Consider the following 24,421-nt stretch of genomic DNA (forward strand, 5'->3'; position numbering starts at 1 on the left):
CTAATCGTATTATCACACTGATTTATATTCCCTTTGGAAACACTGCAAAAAATGTCCGAATATAAAAACAAATCGCGTGGCGCGTCGAAATCTAAACAAAAAACTTTTGGAGTATTATTCGCTGTGTGTCAGGAGTATTATTCTCGGTTCCCGACGACTGGGTTTGTTTCAAAACGAATTTCGACAAGGGTAACCGTGCCGTTGCGGAATAACGAGAGACTGTCGATCATGTTTAATCACCAATTTAAAAAAAGAACGGCCCGGGCTTCGTTATCGCGGGGGCTGAAATTCCCGTGGATTTCTTCGCATCGATGGAGTTGTGCTTCGTTCCACCGACTCATGGTTGCGTATGCTGACATTCAACGCGGTATAATTTACAAACCGTGAATTCAGTTCCCCCGAAGTCCGGGTATTAATCTCACACAGGAGACGCTATTCCGCGAGGGAGTCGTTGAGGCTCGATGCAGCGAATACGAGATCGCTCGCGGCAACGGTTCTTAAACTTGGAGAATAATAGCAGGGGAAATTTTTACCACCTTTTTGTCTGAACCGTGGCTCGCATCAATCGCCACCGATGGACTCCGAATATACAAGTTTAACGGAAATCACTTTAAGAATGGATCTCAGGAGGAATATTCATTTTATCGATAAATGATTTTTGATAGAATTTTGGTTCAATGTATGTTGTTATATATTTATTATTTACTAACCATCAAGGATGTTCCCAGTAACGTTCGAAAGAATTTTGAATGAAATTAAAATTAAAATTAACGACGACTAAAAAATATTGCTGGTTTATTTACTCTACTTATTGCACTCAAGTTATTTATCAATATCAAGCCACCCACACGGTTCTTTAACACGAGTTCAAACGGTTACAGATTTATTTAATTGGCTCGTGTCTTCACTGATGGAACAACCAGTTAGAAAGTTCCTCAGGTTCGCGTGATTTATTCGCGAAAAGTTTCGGTTAACTCGAAGCGAATTAACAAGGTACAACGATGGTGATGGAGAATCGGTTCGATTCAACCCTTCGCTCCGAGCATGCTCAATGGACGTTCCCAAATGATGTTACCTAGTTAGTTGCTTTCACGGGTGATATTTATTTGGACGTCTTTTGTATGCACTGGTCGTATTACGTAATACAGCTAATTAAACGTTCAAATATATCAGACAGACTTTCCCTTATATTTGCCATACCGCAATCTGGCATATGGTGAACCGATGACTATTTGCAGAAGGCATTTATTCCGTATTTTGACGTGTCGATTAGTCACTGGAGACCTAAAAGACACATTCATCGATCTTTATCACATTTAGTTTTCTATTGTTTTCGATTTTGTAATAAATTATTCTTAAAGATTCAAAATATTTTTGTCACTTTGAAGTAAGTAATGTTGAAAAAATGTATCCGAGTAGTAGTAAGGCAACGAAATATCATACTTGTTCATAGATATCGATGACGTGCCACAGTGAATCACGCACCGTCGCAACTGCTGTTTCTAACAAGGAACTTGACATTCCTGAGGAAACGAGAATTTATTATCGTTTCAGGAATTCCTTGCCTTTTCCGTAGAAGAAGCGGAGTAACCTCTCACGGAATATAATTAATCGCCCTTTCGTCAATTTAACGAATAATTTATTAGTCGGTTCGATTACAGTAATTTTATATTGGAGTGGATCGAAGCTATCCCCTTTGAAGTAGAATGATCGATGCGATCCAGCGAGAGCACAATTCGTTAGATTTTAAAAAGTTCAGTTTTTTTTTTTTGTATTTATACAAGAGACTTTCCTTATTTTTATACTCCTCGTAGAGAATAATTCGTAACACGAGGATATATTGAACAGCTACATCATATTTCACATTTTATTTTACAACTGGTTTAGTAATTAACTACAGTTTTGAAGTATACCCATAGATTTTCTTCTTTGCATATTTTTTTGCAATCATGACAAAAATTAATCATAAATTATTAGTAAATAAATACAAAGAAATATTCAACAGCTACACTATACCACACATTTTATTTTACAACTACTTTATTAACCAACAACAGTTTATGAATGTCACGTCAATCAAGATTCACTCACACAAAACGACGATTAAATTGCAATAAGTTTGTCATATAAAAACCAGTCGCTAGGACAAAATCATAATTAATATACAATCATAATTAATATACAATCATTAATGCCAATCGATAAACAATCCTCGACATTCCAATCAACTTTGATTCCTGATTAGATGGATGCACAGCTATACTTAATCCAAGGTAATACCGATGCGTCGAGGATGTCTAAAATAGAATAGAAAGATGCGTAGAAAATGTTGCCAAGTGCCTTCACTTTGCTTAGATGAAAGTAAAAAATATTATACGTTAATAATAATAATAATAATAATAATAATAATATAAAAAAACAAATCTACGAGACGCATGTAGATAAAAAAACACAAGAAAGTATCGCGTTTGATTGTTGGAATTGACGTTTGAACGTTCTAAGAAAAAGAGTAGATATTACCACGTACTCTGTAATTACTATCAGCATCGTAGAATTCTACCGTAATTATCGGCCATTATGCATGATCATAGCTTCTTATGTTTAAAAAGAAAATTAGCGCGCAAAGTGAACTGTTAGAACTTTGACAGGGCATTGTGATCATCGCATAATTGAGCGTTGGTAATAAGAGGTTGCTTCCAAGTCGGTAATTGAAACCGTCTAGCTGAGACGCGTCATGCTCGCCAACTATTCATGATATTTAAAATCCAACGATGGCTATCGGTATCGTTGTCTCGATATCTCGGTAATCGGATCCGGGTACAAGAAAAATTTAGACGGGTCGTTAATTCGTGACGGATCGTCTAGTCGACGGTTCATTAATATTAGAAGTTAAACGATGGGAATTATTATTTATGAAGAGAAACAGGGTGAACAGTTAACGATGGCATTCTGTAGTTATGGGATTAAATTATTGCGTTCAGCAAGGATCTTGTTACCGATGAATGTTTCAAGGTACTCGATGAGCACTTGTCAGAGGATTTGATTATTTAAACGATAACGAGATACGCTTGCGGTTGATAAGATAAATGTACGAGAAGTAGTAAATAAGGAGTGATTTAGTATTTACTTTTAATATTTGTCTGTAAGGGTTTTCAATTTTATCAATTTTTTTTATTAGTGAGGAGCTGAAATGTCAGATTGAAATGTAAATGTTAAATTCTGCTTGGATTTTCTTCAATTTTAATTTTCTTTAAATTCCGAGCTTCAAAATATAAAGAACTGAAGACAATACACGAACAGAAGAGCATGAAGAGCAATCACGAGGATAAGTGCGTTTGTTGCATAAATAGCTTCGTCAGAGATGTGTATCTTATCTGGGAGCGAAGCGTGATAATCTTTGCCACAATCCATGTAACACGGTAAGACGTCCACTATCCAATATGTTAATCATAGGAAAGGCTAGTATCGGAAAAACTGGCTACTGTAAATCCTTCTGGCCAAGTGTATTCTATACCTAATTCGATTATGCAATATGTTTCTTGGTTTTATAAACTTCATGAACAATCATAAACATTCGCGTCTAGTTATCATACAAGAAATGTATAATTTCCATTAACTCATCTCAACGAACCCTTTCTATCTACCTAACTTTCCCAACACTTTCCCAACATACCCCGAATACCCAATATACTGCATTTCAAAGACCTGCGGTTTCCACGACCACCACCCACCCTGGCCCACGATAGAAGACCAAATACAACCCAGCCACACCCTGAAACCTTCCTTTTACCCACCGATCCCCCAAACACCCCCCGAAAGGGTTCCCGAACGCGGCGTCGCGTTGTTAAAGAAATTATGACAATTGAGTAAGCATCCTTTAACGGGGACCCGATGACATTTAGCGCAATGTGACATGCTGATCCCCGGGATGGTAGTCTCTCTCCGGGTGATGCACAGTGTGTTGTTGTCCCCGTACGTTTCCCACACATGCACGCCGCGGCGTGCATTGCCGCGCGTTAAACGAGGATCCGTGTAACCCCCCTTAAGGTCCCTCAGCCTCTGTGTCGCTATCGTCGTCTCTATCGTGCCAACTGGTTGTTTCTCTCCCGCTCTGTCCCCGTGTCCCATGTGCGTCCTCTTAGGAACACAGTGGCTATCGTTACTTAGGCAAACGATCGTATTGGTGATGCCTCCAGGGGTATATATACGACGAGCGCTGCGGGGCTTGATAAACACTTGCCCATCAGCGATTACTGCTGCAGCATGTACACGTCACTGGTAAGCGCAATTAAAACTGCAACGAAACGAACGGCAGAAAAATAACGTCGTTTCGCGAGAAAAAGGGACGCGGGGGGCGACGCCCCGTCGTCCGATCGGGATTCAGTGAGCCGTAATCGGTTTTAGGAGATATCGTCGAGTGCCGCGATCGCGTTACCGTCGCGATGCTATTGTGCGTGACCGGGGATACTATGTGAAACGTCGTCCGGTGATGTCGTCTTTGGTATAATTCGTTTTCTGGCTCGGTCGGTTCGCCAGGTTTCGGGGTGAGGTATCGCACACGTGGAGAGGTGAGTAGGGTGATCAGGGAGAAGTGACTCTCCCGAGTAAAGTTGAATTAATTTTTCACTTGCACGAAACTCGATTTGTCTGGAGAGTTGTTTTAAATTGAACGCCGAGTATAGTTCACAAGATGCAGAAAAGAAGTGTCGATCAAATGGAGTCAGTTATGTCTGATCTAGTAACAGTCACGCTACCACTGGCGATGGCTGACTCGAAACGGTATCACTACTGCGGCGAGTTTGCCGTCGTTTTCGACGACGGAATCGCGCTTACTTGTTATTATTAATCGTAAATCAATTGACAAATGGGGATACAAGGGATAAACAGATAAAGTAAAAGGTAAACAATTGTGAATCTAACACTTGGTCGATAAAAGTTGGTAAAGTTCCAAGTCATAGAGTTTGCTGTTCTTTTTTATATCCGTTTGGAATATTACATAGTTCGGTTTCAATAAAATAGTTTAAAGGATGCCGAAGAATATGTATTCTTCCTAATTAGACAAGTGTAAATCAAATTCTCTGTGCAATTTCAGTAGTCGTAACTACCGAAGACAATCATAGAAAGACTATAATAAACGGTTTTTTTACAAAGTATATGTTATGTTACTCTCTGAGACTACTTTATTGCAACCAAATGAAACGAATTATAAAACACAATTAAAGTCCACGTTGAATTAATGAACCTAATGAATAAATAGCGGCAGGGTGTTTCTATTCGTCACTTGTAATACGAATAAATTTCTGCCCGTCACTGGCGACGAGCAATGTTGTAATCGATTTCTCGGACTGATACGTGGTCCGATACCTCGTTTAAATCGCACCCCGCAGACGTGTAATTACCAGGGAATCGGTCTTCCGCGACGTAATTTATGGCCGTTTAAGCACAATAACGTGAACAACGAACGGGGGAAGCACTCGCGCACGCTCGTGGAAACGTTGGATATCTGTTTATTTACAGCGACGTCTTTACGCGGAAATTGCGCGCGGTGTTTGTTCTGCTGCCGCGTAGATATAATCGGACGTCGCGATTAGAACTTCGCTAAACTTTGAAGCTCGTTTAAATTCAACCTATTACTGTCGATTAGATACACGCAAACAATTGATCGTTCGACTCACTGAATTGATTGTCCGAAATGGTGTTTGGAAACTTTATTTTGGATCTTAATAGTCCTAATTGATACAGAACTGTGGGAATTTTATTTTAGTATTATTTGTTATACACTTTCAATCTATAGAATCTAAACACCCCCAAAAAATGTTGATCAGACCCCTCTTCATCTCCTCTGCGTCCCCCAGGTAGCCGTGATCGCGCTGGCAAGCTGCGTGGTAGCTGCCCCCGCTCCCGCAGACGATGTGATACCTATCGTCAGCCAAAGCCAGGAGGGTCCAAACCCGGATGGCTCGTACAAGTGGAACTACGAGGCCGGAAACGGGATCAAAGCCCAGGAGGAAGGTCAAGTTGAGAACGCAGGCTCGGAGAACGAGGCGATGAACGCCCAGGGTAGCTTCAGTTACCCGAGCGACGACGGTCAACAAATCTCGCTGACGTACGTGGCGAACGCCGACGGATTCCAGCCGCAGGGCGCTCACCTGCCCACCACGCCTGAGATCCCTCCCCTCATCCAGAAGGCGTTGGAATGGATAGCGGCGCATCCGTCCAAGGAGGACCAGAATCAGGTGTAAACAATAGGACGTCCGTCGTCAGTGATCTCACCAGAGCGTCCCTCTTTAACTCCTGTCCACGAGATACAATGAGTCGCTCGCCGTCGTCGCCTCTCCAGTTCTAACGAAACGCGTATCACTCTGGTTCAATCTGTTGTAAATATTTATTGTATACTTATATATGTACACATATATATATGTATCGTATCGTGTTGTACCGTATTATATAATGTATTGTGTATTATGTATCGTCGCGCGTGCAAACGCGAGCATGTACCACGAGCAACGACGTTGTAAATAATCGTTGTTGTGTGTATGTGTCACGGTGCATACGGATTAAACGTTGCAATTCAAGAGAGAGATCGAGTTCATTTTTACCTCCCTGATCATTTAGAATAGACACGCGTGGTTGGCGTATGAGCGATGAAACGGGGTGCAGCTTTCTCTAATCCGAGAACGAGCAGGTTGAGGCCATGCGACGTCGCGGGAAGAGATGACTGGTGAGGATCGATTGCGGTGGTAAGGGCGTAGTGGGGATCCAGTTCGTGCGACAGATTCGGTTGCTGTATACCTGGGGGACTCCGTGATCCGTGGACACGTATCTGTACTTCGGAGGCGAACTGTGTTTACCCCTTCGTTAGCTATCTGGGTTTTTTCGAGGCAAGTCAAATTTGGCAGTGGAATTGGAATGTTAACAGCCGTTAATGCATTTCCAGCTGGTTGGGAAGGTTTCAGGAAGGGTATTTGTAAATATGGTGGTTAGTAACATTGAATATATTTACAATCATCAAGAGATAATAGAAACAGATACAGACTAATTTATGAAGGAATGAATGTCTCGAAAGAAAAATAATTTAATGATTAAACTTTCCATTGGAAAACTATTTATACTAAGTACCTCGAGTTTTGAAAATGCTGTCAGCTGGTTTTACCTCGTGTCACGTTTTAGTAATTCTCTTGCTTGTACTTTCTTTTCGTCAGTGGCATCTACAGACCAATCTCCCTGTATAAACACTTCAACTCCCTTTCCATTAGGCAAACTGTTTCGTGATCAAAAATCAACAAGTGACAGACTCTTTCGCATATCTGGCCACTTCTGCGGAAGTACTTTTACTTCTGACAACTCTGTTTAATACCATTGACTTTAAATTCATTTCGTAAATCTACCAGGTATATACCTCTCACTTATTATTAAGTTTTAAACGAACTTGTCCATGGATCAATTGTAACTTTACTCGTGACTATAAATCCAGCTGCTATTTATACCTAGGTCTCGAATTCATTCAGTTTTGGATGAATTGCGTGCCGAATCAAATATCGATGCAATTCGAGTTAAATCTAGTTTACAGCGAATGTTTGGAAAGGCTAAGTTAAGCCATCTTGTACAGATACCTTGTCTGTTACAGATGCAGCGACCAAACAGAATTGCACTACTAATGCGCAACGAACTTTAGATTACCTCGTCAGAACTAACAATTTGTTATCATTGTTCAGGATTCCTCTTTCATTATACAAATTGACAAACTTCTTTGGCGTATGCGGACTGTGGGTACTTTTGCAAATGTATCTGCATTCTACATTATAAACACATTATATTATTATTATTATTTCATGTATATTGCAGTTGCACAGTCTGCATATTTATCTTGCATAAATAAATACATACAGTGAGGCATAAGTTTTAATCTGAGAAGTGCAAATGAATACATCGACGTCCCGAAGTAGTGTAATTTCGCGAAGCAACATGATCTGTTCACGGTTCTGTGAAGTTCTTGCTGATTTACGATAGAAAGTTTCCAGCTCGAGGCAGTGCAGTGTTTTAAGCACGTGCTCGCTTGGAGTGCTACCGTGCCATTGTTAATCAATCACGAACTGTGGTCACGCAGGTATCTCCCCCGTGTAATGTATTCGAAAACGAGTGCCACGTGGACAGCGTGAACTTGTTTAACTTCAACCTGTTCTTGCCGAAAACGACGGAACGTCTCCCGTATGAATCAATTAAGAATTTTAACGTGTTTCTTGGGAACCATAAGAGATACCGGAAACGGACCTTTCGATAGGTCATGTTTGAAACAGCATTTCAGTTGTTTATTTCCAGAAGCGTTATTCGAAAGTAACCGAAACATCGATTTGCTCCATATAGCAAATAGTTCATACAACAAAAGCTTTTTATTCCACTTACTATTAACTATTCACATTAGGTTCGTTTTTGCCGATCAGTCGCGTTAGATCATAGTCAAGCAGTCATTCCGTCGCGTGACTTTCTCAAGGGGAGGTCCCCTGTCATTTTAACACGCTGGTACTCTTCCTGCGGGCATCTTGGAACCGAAACCGATTCAATCTCGAAGAACTTTCGTTGAACTTTCACAAGTGTCGCTGTCACACGTTGCTATTTCAGTACTCGTAATGTTCGCTATTTACAATGGGATTACATAACGTTTGGTCTTCCACGTCCTGTCGCGAGTGCAAGTCATCTATCTTCCGAGTCTTAACCGAAAAATTTACAGTGAAACTCCAATCGTAAATCATGCGTTTCCGATGAAGAAAAATTAGCGAGATGTTTATTTTCTTTTTCTATTTGGTAGCCATAGGTGCTTGCTGTCGCCTGTATTACAGGGAAGATACGTATTATTGCTCTCATTCATTCTTTCATTGGTCCGAGACCCACGCAGAAACGTAAATATGTCACCTTCGATCCATACCATAAACTACAACTTTCTCCTATCATCCTCCTTCCTTGCTCCCTAACTGTTCCATTCAGTTTTATTTCGTATTGCCTTTTCATTCTCCTCCATTTCATCTATGACTCTACTAGTCTGTCTTCGTTACATCTTTACTGTCTGGTTCGAATGTAGCATCGAATTTGTTTGTTTTTAACAAAATTTATTCCACTCTGCGACGCCCATAATTAGATTCGAGTGTCGGGATTATATTGACAGCATTTCAAGAAAGTGTTACAACCGGTATAACAGTTATGAAACACTTATTATGAACACGAGATGTACAAAGAACATAAAAATGTTCGAATATTACATTAAGGTATCGGGTGGCATAAATTTGTTAGTATTACAGCAAACATTACATAAGGAATTTATTAACCCAATGCCACAGTCTTAACCACAGGCACTGTGCAAGAGTTGCATGTATTACAAATTAATATCTTTGGTGTAACGAATGTAAAAATGTTATGGTAATCGTATGGATTGGTAAATTACTCATTCTTGTAATTTATTTTACTCTAATGTTTGCTGTATGGGTAGAAGCTGTTTAACTACAGGTGAATATCTTTTTAGAAATTCCGTGGGATACAATAAAGCCAAAATTGAGAATTATACTCTTACGTCTCTATTACACCAAAGAAACCGGAAAATTCTTCTCCAATTCACGACGCACTACGGTAATGTCATTTCCGCGTGGTAATACGCGGATCTGTCTATTTGCATTGCCAGCGTAAACAATTTAACAAAGTAACCCGTAAATACGCATAACAATGCACGCGTGCGAGAGCTGTTTGCATTGGCGGATAGTTTTCCGCGTCTACCAAGGAGAGTGCAGTCCAAACGAACGAGGACGTCGCCGTCGACAGTGACAACGCATCTGCTGCTACGAGCAACTTTCCTCCTCCGACACCTTGCGCAATAGTTCTCCTTCTTCTTTCCTTCAACGATAACCTTCGACCTCGTCTTCCGCACTATCGCGTCACACCTGTCGCACCCTATTTTCGCTATAAATAGGTTGCACACCAAATTCATGTTATTTCGGTGGAAATCACTTTTCACCGGTTTTGCATGTAATGCTTTATTTAACGCATCATTTCGTATATTTGGAATACTCTAACCTTTCTCAGCATACCAACCTAGTTTTATACCTAGTATTATAGGGAAGTATACGTACGGTGATGAGTTTACAGAGGAATGCTTTTAATCGAAAAGCTCTTTAATATAATCAAACGTTGCCAATCAGTGTGTATCGATTTATTACTCTTCATACATATCCACGTTTCAGTTTTCTCCCTGGTTACCTATCGACAAAAACGTTCAGCGACATTCACACGTGTCTCGTTATCTAACAGACGGAAGAAAATAAACCAAATATCGTCAACAGGTTACAACGACGCCACTGTCTCCGAATATTTACTTCTCACTTTATTTTTCAGACGTAGACGATACAGTATCCGCGTTACAGCGTGGAAACACACTGGAAAGCCATCCACGCGGATGAACGGCTCCGAAACGCTCTTGGAACATGAAGAGAATCCTGAAGAATGATCCACACCGATCGAGGAAGGCAACGAATTCCGCCCAGGTTCGTTCGCGAAACGTTGTTTTGACGAAACGGGATGCCGTGGAAAATTACAATCTATTCTTCTCCTCCTTGTAGGGATGAGCTGCTATCCAGTCGAGGGCTCGCTGGATGAGAACTGGCACCGGTTGCGGGGGCGGTGGCGTCGGCAGATGAGCGCCCTGGAAAGTGGCGCCATTTTCGTTGGCCACCCAACCAAGGTTCAATTTGGTCCCGTCTGGTGCGGTCCACGAGGCAGAGCCACGCACCTCTTCAGCCTCTGCGTCCTTCTGGCCCGCGTTCTTCAAAAATCCCTCCTCCTGGAAGCTGATGCCGTTTCCGCTTTCCCATTTCGTCGAGAAACTGCCGTCTGGGCTGATGTCTTGGCTCTGACTGACGATGGGTATCTCCCTGTCCGCGGCCAACACCACAACCATCAGGTTCAAGAGGAAAACCGTGCGGGCGTACATGACGTGGGCTGAAGGGACTTCCTGGAAAGAAGTTAACTTAAAAAGAAACGTAAAATAAAATTGATTAAGCTAGAAAAGAGCCTAGTCTTCCCCGTCGCTGGGGGTAATCGTGACCTGAATGCACTCGAATCGAAGACTGCGGTGCAAGAACCGGTCTCGAAAACAAATTTTGTCGATTCTATTAATGTCAGGAATGGCAACGACCAGTTTCTGCATCACAGTCTTCAACTGTGCAGGCCTGAATGAAAAGTAACGATCGATTCGGTTTTCATTCGAGTGAAAGGTCACGATAAATCGAAGAAATCCTCGTATGTCAACGTCCCAGGTCGATCGAGTTCGTTAGAGGATCCAGGATTTGTTAGACGCACCGCTACCGAACAGTTTTGTACCTCGTGATTTTCCAGTTATCGCGTGTGAAATCGTACTGACGGCCGCTAGTCTATCCCGTCCACCTTTTATAGTTTGAGGTAGTCTTCGCTATCATCGACATTTTGCGTCAAATGTCACTCGATGATACCGGTTCAGCCTTCGCACGGTCGGCAACACGTATCGTAGGAAACCTTTCCGGCTGGCTTATGGGACGAGCAACCTGTAATCAATCCGCGCCTTCAACCTCAATTAACTGGTATTGTAAATATGTGCCTGCTATAAATATACAAATTACACATCAGACATCAATTTTAACACTTTACTTCTGAGACGGTTCATTTGAGACGTTAACAGCGCGATCGTTTCACGTTGATGTTGCAGGGACGAACATAATTCTCTTTGTTACGAGATTTCGTGTTCGTAGACTGTCAATCTACGATGGCACGATGGTGATTAGTTGGCTTAAGTATATTAGGTTGCGCGGTATTTGTGGGTAATTGCGATTTAATAAGAATAAGGATTATTTTGAAGTAGCTAGGAAGTTCTTTCGTCTTTGTTAAGTTTATTGTTAAACTTATATACCGTAAATGAGTGGTTGTTAGCTACGATAGATAGACGGTAGTATTGTTTTCAGAAAAACTTGAATTTGGATATTTGAATAGTATGCGTTGAATTCGGTACGACTTGGCTAACCGTGTCTGTCTATTACTGGCTGCTTCTACTTGTGGCCGTTCTCGTCGATGATAACGATGGTACAGTGCTCACTGGTTCGATTGATACAAGTTTATTTAAAAAGTAGCGAGATTGGAGAAAAACCGACGATGTAATACCATCATTAATTTCTTCAGAAATTAATTAGTATTAGTGTTTATAAAGAAAAAATTCATACTGATTTTAACCTATAACAGGTATCAAGTTTGAAACGACGTATGGTCAGAAAATTTAATTGTAAATATTTCTTCATATAATTATTTGTTAGAATATTCAAGTTAACTTAAAACTTGCTTCAATATTGGATAGCATTTACTATCGTCAGCACAAGTAGAAGCGCCGAGTAATGGACAGACACGTTACTCAAAAATACATTGAAACAAACCCTACTACCAATTCACTATTATGTTCAAATTCGATACTGTTAAGGCATTTTAGAAAAATAGATTTTATTTGATCGACCCAAAAATTTAATAAACAATTGGCAAAAAAAATATTTTAAGACAGTATCTGCTACTCCAGTCTTATCGATAAGTCCACTGACGACTTCCACTAATAAATAATTTGGTATAATAATAATAATAATATACAGACAATAATGACGACGATTAAACGTTTGTTAGTTTTTCATAACGTACCCCGATAAACAAGGTAGCAACGATGCGCGTGAAAGCAATTAATCTCATGATCCGAGGTGACCTTTCGAGCGGTAAAGGCTCTGAGGCTGAAAAATGATCTGTCAGGGGAAACGCGGTTGCGATGTGCGGAATCGGTGGCTTTTGAATACTTTGTACAGCTATTATGCCGTTCAGTGCCACTATAGTTTTTTTCATTGCGACAAGTACCATCAATCACATTTTTCATTTAAATGCCCGACATGGTTTAGCGACTCTTCTAGAATGAAAAAAGAAACGGAAAAAACGTATGCTCCCTCAGGTGTTCATCTCTTTTGGGTCAATGTCGAACCGTGGTTCGTCGTGGTTACTAACAATTTTGGAATTGTCTCGGGACCTTTTCAATACCGTGTATGAGCTCGTCTGCTGTCTTCGGCTCTAAGTAAAGTTGCGAAACCTTTGGCAAATGGATGAGTATACGAGGAGGAATTTACAACGAGGCGAAATTGGGCATATTGTTCTGAAGTTGTCATTGAAGATGGAACTGTATTGCTTTTGTATTATTTGTTTTTCTCAATAAGAATCGTCAGTCGAATAAATATTGCTGTTTGGAAAATTTCTTGAACTCCAAGTTTGATTTAAAATAATATAAGAATACTCTGTATGTTGAACTTTCATATCGTTACCAAGCAGAAGGAAAAGGAGAACTCACTGAAGAGGTCGTCAGGCGCCCCCAGCGTCGTCGCGAAAGGAACGAAAGATAATTCTTCGGCAAAACGCTTTTATTTATATACAAAAATCACAAGTTAAAGTATACGTATAATATATACTATCGACGCTCGATACGCGTCCTCGCAGCCGCGATGGCGTCGCCATTTTTCCGCGTTTTACGGTGTGAAAGCAGCGTGCGCGCATCGGCACGATCCTGTCGTAAGCTGCTGAACAGTGCGCATTTTACTTTCTTCTATACAGGTAAAGATAAAGAATCTCGAAGTATATAGTTATTATATACTGGCTTGGCTCGCGCCATATGTTTTTTTTTTGTTTACTGTTATGTATAATCCTAGATTAATATACCACACTATATTTATTTTTATGGTTTGCATCGGAGGCTCGGGGTCGGTTCTGTCCATGGCTGGCTTGGCTCGAAATCAGGTCACGTTTGAGGTATAGTTGGGCTGATTAACCTGCGAAACGAGAATTGTATTGTTAATTGACTGCCACCACTTTCGCATTAATTATAACCGACACTCTAACTTACGTTAACGCGCAACATTTAGTTTAAAGAAATTACTATACTATGACACGATAGTTTGTTCTTTCCAATGCACTTATGTTCGATGGAAATTACTTTCTTTGCCAAGCATGATCATATATACTGAACGATAAAATGATATATTATTTAAAGATAGATATTTAACAAAAAAAAAAAAAAAAAAAAAAAAAAAAAAATATGAAGAACTGAAACACTTTTCCTCTTAATCCTTATCTATCGCGCAAAATTTGTTTATTTTGGAGGGTGACGCTTCCCAAGAAGTTTGGAAACCACTGCCCCAAACTGCACGTGGTTTCCGAATAGCTTCCTATCGCCGAGGTAGATCTTGTTCGCGACCCGGGAGACAATTAAACGAACAAGCGTTGAAGTTATAGTGTCATTGGGCGTGGAGGGTGGAACAAACCTCGGGCAGGTGGTCGTGGTTGACCGCCATCGTCCTCTTCGGGGTGAGCCGCGTTCCACTCGAGCGCCCTTTGGATCTCTGGTGGTATCGGTGGTGCCGTGGGGATGTGAGATCCTTGCACTTGGAAGCCATTCTCGTCAGCTATGTACGTGATGCTGACTTGTTGACCGTCCGGCGCCGTGTAAGAGTCCGAACCCTGCGAGACCACTGGTGTTTCGTTGTCTACTTGCTTAGGCTGGCCAGATTCTTGGTGGCTGATACCATTGCTCGTTTCGAAGCTAAACAACCGCAGAAGCGACTGAGTCGAGTAAAAGTAAACGTATTTGGGTAATAAATGATAAAGAGATGAAAGTGTGATCAATTCTTCCTAACTATTCTAAATACACCGAATATTCAATAAAGAGTTTGAAACGATTTTTAATGTCAGTCCTAAATAAAAATCGAGCTTCAATCGAACAAATTACAGCGACTGCAGCGTGCAAGAGTGGGAATTAATCGGAATGATCGATTCGACGAGGAGGAATGGCGGCGTAATTAAAAGAGAAACATTGAGCACGGTAGCAATCAATAGCGAATCGGTAACAACGCGCTTATGCAGAACGGAGATTGCAGTGGGCGACAGTTGTGAACCACGTGAATAAGCCGACGTCATCGAGCACGAATACCTGTTATCCTCCGTCCATTGTTTTCACCTTGTGTAATTACTTTGCTTACCGCGCCGCGACGAATAAAGCTATCTCGTTGCAACTTGTCGCGCAATAAAACGTCCGGCGGACCTTTTAACTTTGGACTTGACTTTCTCTGCGTTATTTATCAGATCGACCTCGATCTCGAAAAAGTAAAACGAGAATTGGGGAAACATTATGATTCGAGCCCTTTGTGGAATACTTGTGTTAATAAAGTATTAATAAAAGTATCGGAGACAAAGTATCCGTCACAATACTTTTAGAATTTAAATTAAACGAAGTTAGAATAAGAAGAATTAGAATATTTACATTTCCAGGATGTTAAATTGAATCGCAAAATTGAGAAGCTAGTGAAAAATGTACACACTAATTCTCTACGTTGCCTTCTAAACTAATCGAATCAACCGGTATTCTGAAAATAAATGACTTTTACAGATAAAGAACCGATGGAACACATTTTTCTGTTTCGAGTGTTGACCCACTTTCGCAGAACAATAAATTAAAACCGTATTGTACGATATTTCTTCGTCTGTCACGCGATAATTATCTTCGTGCTGCTCGTTCCCCGCTATAATCTGTTTCCGTCTACCTGGGATGATAGGAGTCGTCAGATTCTACGGAGAACGTTTCTCGGGATGACGGTTCTACTTACTTATTGACGTAATTGCCGTCGAAGTTGACTTCGAGCTGCTGAGATGTGATCACGGCATCTTTGTCAGCCCCACCACTGGGCCGTTGAGGTGCTCCTAACGTCCCCGTCGTACAGAGTACGACCGCCACAAACACCTGCAACAATTTTTCCTGTTTATATAAATTAAGTAAGAAATTTTCTTTAAAGCTAATTATTTCTTGTGATCGATAGAACATAATTTCATAAGGTCATATAATTCTATAAAACATTCATATCCACCTAAACAAGTAATAAAAATATTTGAAACAATGCGATCGAAACAAGTAAAATTTCATTCGATTCATTTAATGTTCCGCCTGTACGAATTTCTCTCAAGAACAATAATATTAAGATACATTTAAAACAATATTATTCCATGATATTAAATTAATTCCTGCACATATAACCAGGTTTATATTTTGCCATACAATGGCCACCTGTGCTGATTGGCCCAATTATTAATTCTCATCGAATTGTATTTATCAATTTTTCCACCACTCGGTTCCACCGATTTGCTACAAAATTTGTTGCGTTAACCCCGCGAAGGCAGCGCGTTTTGAATGTATAATTATCTTAACGACAGGCCGGTGTTTAACGAAAGGTCGAGTTGCGACGGCACGGCAAGGCCTTCTAAACCCATAGAGAAGCTCGGTAGGGTCGAGGCTGATTTCCCGCGGCAGGCGTCGAACAGCGGTCGCGTTAATTAAGCTTAATTGGTACGCGGGATTTTAAAGTTTGCTCCTTCTAGCCTCGTGACACGGGAAGAGAGGTAGCGCCTGGGAAATTCGTGGTACAATGGATACAGCCGATCCCTAGGTTTGCAAAACCTTTCGTTCAAATATTCATAGAATTCGTGAAAGTAACGTCCCGCGGTGGCGTGGCTTTGTGTGGAACGGCTGCAAAGGGCAACGGCGAGGATGATAATGCCTAGAGGCTGCACGACGCGGTTACATCAGTCGCAAATGACATTATGAAATACGGCGTAATGGCGGTACGAAAGTGGTACAGTGTAATGCGCCCGTTTTTCTCGGCGCGTCCGTGAAACGTGTAATTTCATTCAAGAACCCCCATCAGCCGTGAATCTCTACTCCGGCCAGAGATTCGCGCCCTAAATGTCATCCTGATCGGATCGCTTCTCATCGTTGCCGTGTCCTCTACACGCGTCGCTGGCGAAAATGTCTCTGAAGCTTGGTGAAACGTTGTTTCGAGTAACGAGAAAATGTAACAATCTGTTTTTCTATTAATCACGCGCCCGGGTGTAAAAATAGAGTAGCTTAGTTTGATTAAAATGACATTTGAAATACAATTTCTGAAAATTTCCATTTCGATTGTTCTATATACACAGTACAAATCACGAATAACTCGAAAATCATTTTTGTCTATGAATCTAATTTTCTCAATTTTTCCGAATTTTCCCAAGATGATTCCACCTACTACACGAATCGCAGACTTAATAATCATGTACGAGTCAAAGCTACTCGAAAATCATTCCGTTTGTCCCCACGGGTCAGGAGTCACCCCTTTGACACGTGAATAGGATTGGGAACAACGGTCCATAATCCCCTGGCAACCCGTTTCTAATTACAGATCGCGCACGACGGCGTCAATGGAACCTTATCCGGGACAGGATTTCATTCTCGTAGCACCGTAATCGATATTTCCCTTCTCCTTGACCGTATGACCGAGCTGGAACAAGCGATCGCTTCCTACGTGTCGTGTAAACGCTCAGACAATGAGAGACTCATTGTCAGAAGGCCGAGCAACACGATGGAAGAGGACAAGAAAGAAACCCAGGAGGTCTCCTGAAGACTAGACGCTGGCAACGATCTTTCCTTCTAAATCAACAGGACTTGATGAGTCTTCTAAAGAAATCTTGAAAACAAAAAGCCAATTTCATTAATCCCTGCCAAAATGAAATAAATTCAACCTTTTTAATACCAATCGATCGATACGTGAAAGAAAATGCTTGGAACGAGTTTACCTTATCCACGGTTGGGAGGGCGCGCAGATTCGTTTCACGCTTCGCGCGGCGCAATCCTAATCACCGATGAGGGATCTCGACACGTACGAATCGATATCTGAACTGTTAATCGATCCCGGGGCTCCGTCGTTACGCGGTCTGGTCGAGAAAACGACAAACGGCGAATTTCACAAGTATTGCGCGGAACGAATATGGAATCTCTATCTTGGTAATGACGCCTCGTCCACCTGTCCTTTATAACGCGTAATAAGTCGAATTATGAAAGAACTTCTTCATTCATAATGTCAAACGATCACGGATAATGCTGACTTTAGTTATGCGCGGCTCGTTTCGGTTGATTTCGTTATTTCAACTTTCATCGACCACGTTCCAAATGACCATATGGGATTTCCGTTATAAATTGAAAATTATTCTCATTTTTTATTCATCGACTTTCTTCTGCATCTTCCTCTTTAGCAAGAACTTATCATTATTCGCATAAAAATATCTATTAATATCGAGAACGATTAATCCTGGAGTTATCGAACTATTTTTTGAGAAAATTACGAAAAATCCACCAGACGTGTTGGTCCAGCGATCTCTTGGACTAAAGCCTGATCTAGAACTCGTAAAATCGACTTTAACGCTTCATTGAGGCATTACAAATGTCTCCATCAGCAATGAGGTATTAGTAATAAACGATCATCTTGTTCCATTAGTTCCACTTAGATGACATAAGCGAACAAACGACGCACACACGACAGGAATCCAAGATGACAGATGCGTGTGCGGGAAAAAGTATTTGGGATCCTCATCGATGTCACGCGTTATTCTCTTGCGACTGTTCCACCTCGAAGAAAGAAGGTGTCGACACGAGATACATAGTGACGCAATCGCGCATGGTTCGTCGTTATTGTCATGATAATTCTATTCTTAATTTTATGTATGTCCCATATTCGCTTGTTCGAATTCCGATAATTTTTATTGTACGCAACGACATTGCTTCCGAACATCTTCGAACGCCAAGGATTGAAAATGTTATGAATTAGAAATAGAGCACTTGGTTTGACTGATAATAAAAAATTTCCGTTGATTCGAGCATTAACCAACATCATTTAGAATAAAATTTAAAAATGTAGATAATGCATATAACTTCGTCATGCTACTTGTTTTGCAATCCACCCTTAAAAGGAACGAAAGCTATACCTGACCTTCTCTCATTCACTCATACTTTCCTTCCAACGTTCAATTATAAATTCATATATATTATTGAGTCACGCAGTTAATTATCGAGGCAAATGAGCGAATAAAAGGTTCGTAGATCGTCCCGAATAAGGAGGCAACGCGGTACAACGAAAGAAGCTGCGACTCGAAGCAAAGTACGAAACGTGAATGTCATAACGAGTATCCAGCCGACGAATGACATAATGATAATAACGAAATTCTACGCGCGGGTAATCGGTCGTAGAATTATCCTGACGCAAGTCCTCCGCAATTTAAAAGCTACACGCTTATGGCGAAAGGATTGCAATGCCGTCTGTCAATGTTATGGTTGCGTGCTTTCGCGCCGATACGAGAATTCTCCAATCGTGTAATTAAATGTTCTGTTAGCTGTGAATTAACTTGGTACTTAGGTGTGTTTGAATTATAAAGGAATTCAAACAATTTTGTCGATTGAGGTATAAATAAGAAAATATATTAAGTCCCTTTGAATTGATACAAGCTACAATGATTGGAATCAGAGTTCAAAAGAAAATGAGATATAGATTTGATGTGTCGCTCTTATATATAACTAGGTATTGAATACTGAATTTTTTATAGCATTTTTATTTTTCTTAATTTTGAACTTTTTCGTACACCCCCACCTTTTACATTCAAAATACATATTTGTTCCGAAACGTCGATAGATCGAGAATAAATAAATGTTGAGACCTGTTGGATGCAACGAATGTATATTTATGTTCCCATAAATATCAGACGGAATATTCGTGTCTCTGAATAACATTAAAGGCAACATTCGTACAAATAATAAAAACTGGTTCCCTCGTTAAACTCGCGTTTATCTCTCGCATTTTATTCCGACAAATACGACGTCACATTGCGAATAAACGTTATCGCGTGCACGCGGTGCGATGACGCGAAATGAGAAAAAATGAAATACGATATCGAACGATTACGAGGAAATACTTTTCTCGCGATCGTTTACTGAACTATCGTCGTATCGGTTAACCTTATCGAGAAGTGTTTTTATTCGTCTTCCGGTTGGCCGCTACATGTCTCGCGGTTCATTCGTTAACCCTCGCTTGTTATCGAAGTCAAAAATATTATTTCAAGTAAGATTGAACTGCATCACGAGGATTAGCTACTGTTGCTGGAATTTTAGGTACTTTATCTGGTCCAAAGAAATTCTAACATTTTTAATTCGATGTTCTCTTGCACACTGATTGAAAATTTTTAGACCACTTGAACTAAAAAAACCGAACACTCAGCACTAAACAACCAAAGAAAACAAAAGTATAAACAGATCATCTTTCTATTCACCAACCCACTAAACATTTCCCTCGATATCCAATAAATTGCAAAATTCGATAAGAAAATAGAAACCATACTCGGACCAGACATAGTTTCCTCGTCATCCAACTGAAACCACCGTCCATAGACCAACCGCAAGGTACTCCTTTACAAATCCACCCATGTCTCTCAAAAAATGCTCACAAACAAAAATAAACCTTCTGTTATCAGTACTCCCGGTCACCGTGGATTCGTCGATCCCCCATAGCTGTCCACCCTGCAACCCGATTGCTGAAAATGCTCAGGGGCATCGTGAACCGCGAATTCGTCCCCCATGGTCGGCGTAAATCAAATGGCCCCTAAGACACCTAACACGGACGATAATTCACAGCCGCGTCGGCGACGTCCGAGCGCCGTGTCTTGACACGATGAAAACCGAGTCTAGCGGGCTACTGTCAGCCTGCGTGTTCTTACGGACTGAGTACCTACCTTGATAGTGAACATAATCTCTCTGTCACACGGACACCGGCGATGAAGCGGTTAGGATGCAGATGGGTTGGTACTTGTGCTTCTTCGTCAGATGCTTCGGCTCTTTATATACACGACCGTAGCAACGTGGTACAGTGAAAGGGGTCATCCCTGCCCTCTTCACAATGCACTTCTTCTGACCAGTGCATCTTCGGAAAAATGCGCTCGGATGAGTCGAGCGTGGCGGATTTTTCATCGCGACACGGGAAACGAGGACGACGTTTTGGCCCACCACCTTTGTTCATTTTCGGCGCCTGAATCAATTAGCATACGCTACGGTTTTAGTTCATGCATTGAGTTATCTACGAGATCTGTGTTAATAAAATGGGGATGACTTGAAATTTTAAAGAAAATTTTATAAAGAAATTTTAACAAATTGTTGTAGGTCTCGAAGATGACTAAATACATAACATTGAAACGTTGTCTTTTTACTTGTAATTTCTACAGTTTTCGTAAATAATTTCCGAATAAATATTCTCGATCAACGAAAGAGAAGAAGAATCAAAGTTACGAGGGCCAAATTGGATAATAAATTTTCTGTCTGGAGGAGCATGAGTGATTCCAATCATTAATATAAATTAATGATTAATAGCATTGCAATAGTGAAAATGCATTTTATAAGAAATATGACGGATTTCTCTTATATCGTGACTGTCACTCAAATGCATTTTTTATAGCTACCCGAGACTAACGACATTATGAAATTTCGTTACCTAATATTTAATAGTCTTAGTCAGCAATTTAACTGGACTACTTTATTCCAAGATATTCCACGGGTACTGTTTGCAATTTGTTAGTAGACAACTTACAAGTAAAACACGGTCAGGTTCTATAACATCATTTTTATCATGATGCAGAAACATTTTATTTTTTAATATATTTAAAAATTAATAATTAAGAAATTAAAAGGTCGTACAGTAAAATCAAAATCAATTTTCTTTTAAATACTAGTATTAGGCAATAAATATTCCAGCATGTAAATGAAATAAAGTCTAGAATTAGCCAGAATTTAATTCCCATAAATAAATAATTGACTACATACAGGAAGTAAGGGAAGCTTACATGGCATTTTAATTCGTCTGCGATAGTCTCAAGTATGAATGAGAGGAATGGCAGCGAAACGGAGACAGAACGCGCAAAGGCGAAGCGAGAAGATAATTGATGCTTCGCGCAAGGTTCTACCGGATATTTGCTCAGAATTTTTACAAAATCGAACAAAACATACTGCGATTGAATGCTGTGCTGCGTAAAGGGTTGCAGTGTCTAGGTCACGTACGACTGTGTGGAGTTGTTCGATTGTAGTGGTTTCCTTGAATCGCTGGTTCGCGCGAGCCTGAGTACGCGAGATATACGGGTGTCGTTTGTTAACGTTGCATTCACCTGACGTAGGTAACGTCTATTAGATATTTTGATTTCTCAGAAACTTCTACAGCAACAACTGTGTTCACGAAAAAGTAATACTTGTATTTCTAAATTTTTTAAAAATTTTATTTTCGTTAAAATGTTTACAGAATCTCAGGATGGCACTAAACTAAATAAATAAATGGCAAATAAATAATATCTCGTTTAACCCGACGAAGTTGTCATCCTTTACTTTGTATCCACAGTATCTTCTCTTAGAATATTTCTTGAACTCAATTATAAAATATTTTCACCAACCATACGCTGACATTTACCGGCTATCGCTCTTACTGCTTATCTAATAGTAGCTAGAAACTAGAAGTCCTCCCTGGCGCACAAAGCGCACGGTTAAACGTCACTCGGATAGGACCTGACACGAATTTAACTAAATTAACAGCGACTTGCCGCGATATTGGATTATCAGCGTTCCAATGGATCAATCTTCTATTTAACCCTGACATTTGCCGCGTGAATTCCAATCGACGATAATGCATAAAACTCCGCGCGAATGCAATTTTCAGGAATCCGCGAACAATCTTCGTGCCTCGTTCGCCAATTTGTGTAACCGCCAAAGTGAACCACGAAAGTGAACCTTGCGGAATTCTTGCTCGAATCGAATGGTAATTGCTCCCAGGGAACGTATGAATATTAAAGAAAGTGTCTACGTGTGCGAGGAAAATATCAGATTGCTGATTAGTCATTTTCTCTAAGAATTTTTCGCTTGTTTTCATATTTTTATTCAATTTATTTATATTTTATACAATTCTTGCGAGAGTATCTCTAATACTACTTGTATACAAAATTCATTTTTCACCGTACGAATAAAATGTATCCGAGACGTTCTCATTATAATTTATCAATTCAGTTAGAAACTAAATCGACACTGTAATTCGCCACGGAACTCCGAACTACTTATGCAGAAATTTGTCGCAAAAACTCGATCGTGGATCAAAGTTCCCGCGTTATCGATGCGTTCGAATTTTTACGTGCTCCCGTGCATCGATATTTTCATTTCTTTTTTTTTTTTCGTGTAGCTCGCAGCCTTGAATAATATAAGTAATCTCTACGATGCTTCTTCAGTTTCACGTTACGTGATCCATCTGCGCATGAATCATCGTCGCAGGTAAGAAAACGACAAGTCGTAAGACGAATCCCGTGCAAAAACTATGTAACAGATTTTTACGTTCGCTTCTCTATCGGCAACGCGAATCCCATTTGCATATCGCCACGAGCCGCGCGACAAACATAAACTTACATTGTTCGTCGTTAATGAAAATTAATAGTTCCACCATCGACGTATGACTTAATTATTCAAATGTCCGTGAACGCGCGCGTAACGAATGGAACGTTACTTCCAGAATATATTCCCGATGAATATTTTATACCACTGGACAAATTTTCGTACTGCGTTACCTCTGTTTGTCAAACAAAATTCTTAATACGGAATTAGTAGCGGTATTAATATCGAAATGTATGGCGAGCGTGTTATACATTGTGTACATTTCCTGTAATCTTATGTGCTCACCTGACGCTGAAATTAAGTGATGGTTATTAACGTGACTAATGGTGTCGTTAAATTTACACGGGTACTTTTGTCCCGACAGTTTTCTAATGAATATGTATTTGTAGAAGTATTTTGCAATTCCTGGTATCGCTTTTGTTACTTTAGAATTTTATTTTAATATTCATATTTGTATCGTTGATGATTATGAAATGGGAGTAATAAAGGTATGTTTATCGATATGCAAAATATGTTATAAATAAGTTACCGGAGTATATCGGCGAAGAGTAGTACTCGAAGCTTTAGTATATTTATTATTATTGTACTTTGACTTTTATACAAACTTCACTATTGATAATATTCCTTATATATATGGAGGAATTAATTATTCAAATGATACAGGTAATGGAAAACAGATTATCATTTCCAGGTCAACTTTGTACAGTTGTGAAGATAAATGTTACCACGTAGTTAATTAACTGCGTTGATGTCTAGCCAATAATTATCGACAAGATTACACCATGTTGTCACCGCTATCGTCCGATGATTAGAGAACCGATTCTAGCGACAAATGCAGATTCAGCTTGTTACTACATTACTATCCCTTATCTCGACACGTTCTATCTCACGCATACAAGAATCTCTCGAGAGTATCACACGAGAATAAAGTGTAGATATAGGCAATCGTTAAATAGTCACATTGAAAACAAAGCCGAATATAACATTAATCGTCCTCACTTTCATTAAGAATACGGGTAAACGTATTACACGCTCGATTCTTACGATCTCATCCTTCGAGCAAAACATTGAACGAATTTC

General features: G+C 40.1%; 3 protein-coding genes across 3 annotated transcripts in view; 1 reads left to right on the forward strand and 2 right to left on the reverse strand.

Annotated features, from left to right (window-relative positions):
* The first annotated feature begins 4,196 nt into the window (after window positions 1–4,196).
* LOC128888227 (endocuticle structural glycoprotein SgAbd-4-like) lies at window positions 4,197–6,581 on the forward strand. The gene is made up of 2 exons (XM_054144929.1): window positions 4,197–4,278; window positions 5,856–6,581. Exons 1-2 carry the CDS (start codon window positions 4,264–4,266, stop codon window positions 6,240–6,242), a joined length of 402 nt encoding a protein of 133 aa, XP_054000904.1. The 5' UTR covers window positions 4,197–4,263; the 3' UTR covers window positions 6,243–6,581.
* A 3,599-nt stretch (window positions 6,582–10,180) lies between these two features.
* The window catches only part of LOC128888228 (endocuticle structural glycoprotein SgAbd-2-like), a 469,661-nt gene continuing 455,420 nt past the window's right edge, over window positions 10,181–24,421 (reverse strand). Inside the window, exons 2-3 of the mRNA XM_054144931.1 lie at window positions 11,362–11,406; window positions 10,181–10,993 (exon numbers count right to left, since the gene is read on the reverse strand). Of these exons, the coding sequence (XP_054000906.1) occupies window positions 10,574–10,972 (399 nt within the window). The 5' untranslated portion in view covers window positions 10,973–10,993; window positions 11,362–11,406 and the 3' untranslated portion in view covers window positions 10,181–10,573. The remainder of the gene's footprint in view (window positions 10,994–11,361; window positions 11,407–24,421) is intronic.
* On the reverse strand, window positions 13,431–20,746 carry LOC128888226 (endocuticle structural glycoprotein SgAbd-1-like). The gene is made up of 4 exons (XM_054144928.1): window positions 20,662–20,746; window positions 15,684–15,817; window positions 14,346–14,623; window positions 13,431–13,853 (listed from the first exon to the last, which is right to left on the reverse strand). The coding sequence occupies exons 1-4, from the start codon at window positions 20,674–20,676 to the stop codon at window positions 13,849–13,851; spliced, it is 432 nt and encodes a 143-aa protein (XP_054000903.1). The 5' UTR covers window positions 20,677–20,746; the 3' UTR covers window positions 13,431–13,848.

This window comes from Hylaeus anthracinus, unplaced genomic scaffold (assembly GCF_026225885.1).
Source record: "Hylaeus anthracinus isolate JK02 unplaced genomic scaffold, UHH_iyHylAnth1.0_haploid 11989, whole genome shotgun sequence".
Classification (NCBI taxonomy): domain Eukaryota; kingdom Metazoa; phylum Arthropoda; class Insecta; order Hymenoptera; family Colletidae; genus Hylaeus; species Hylaeus anthracinus.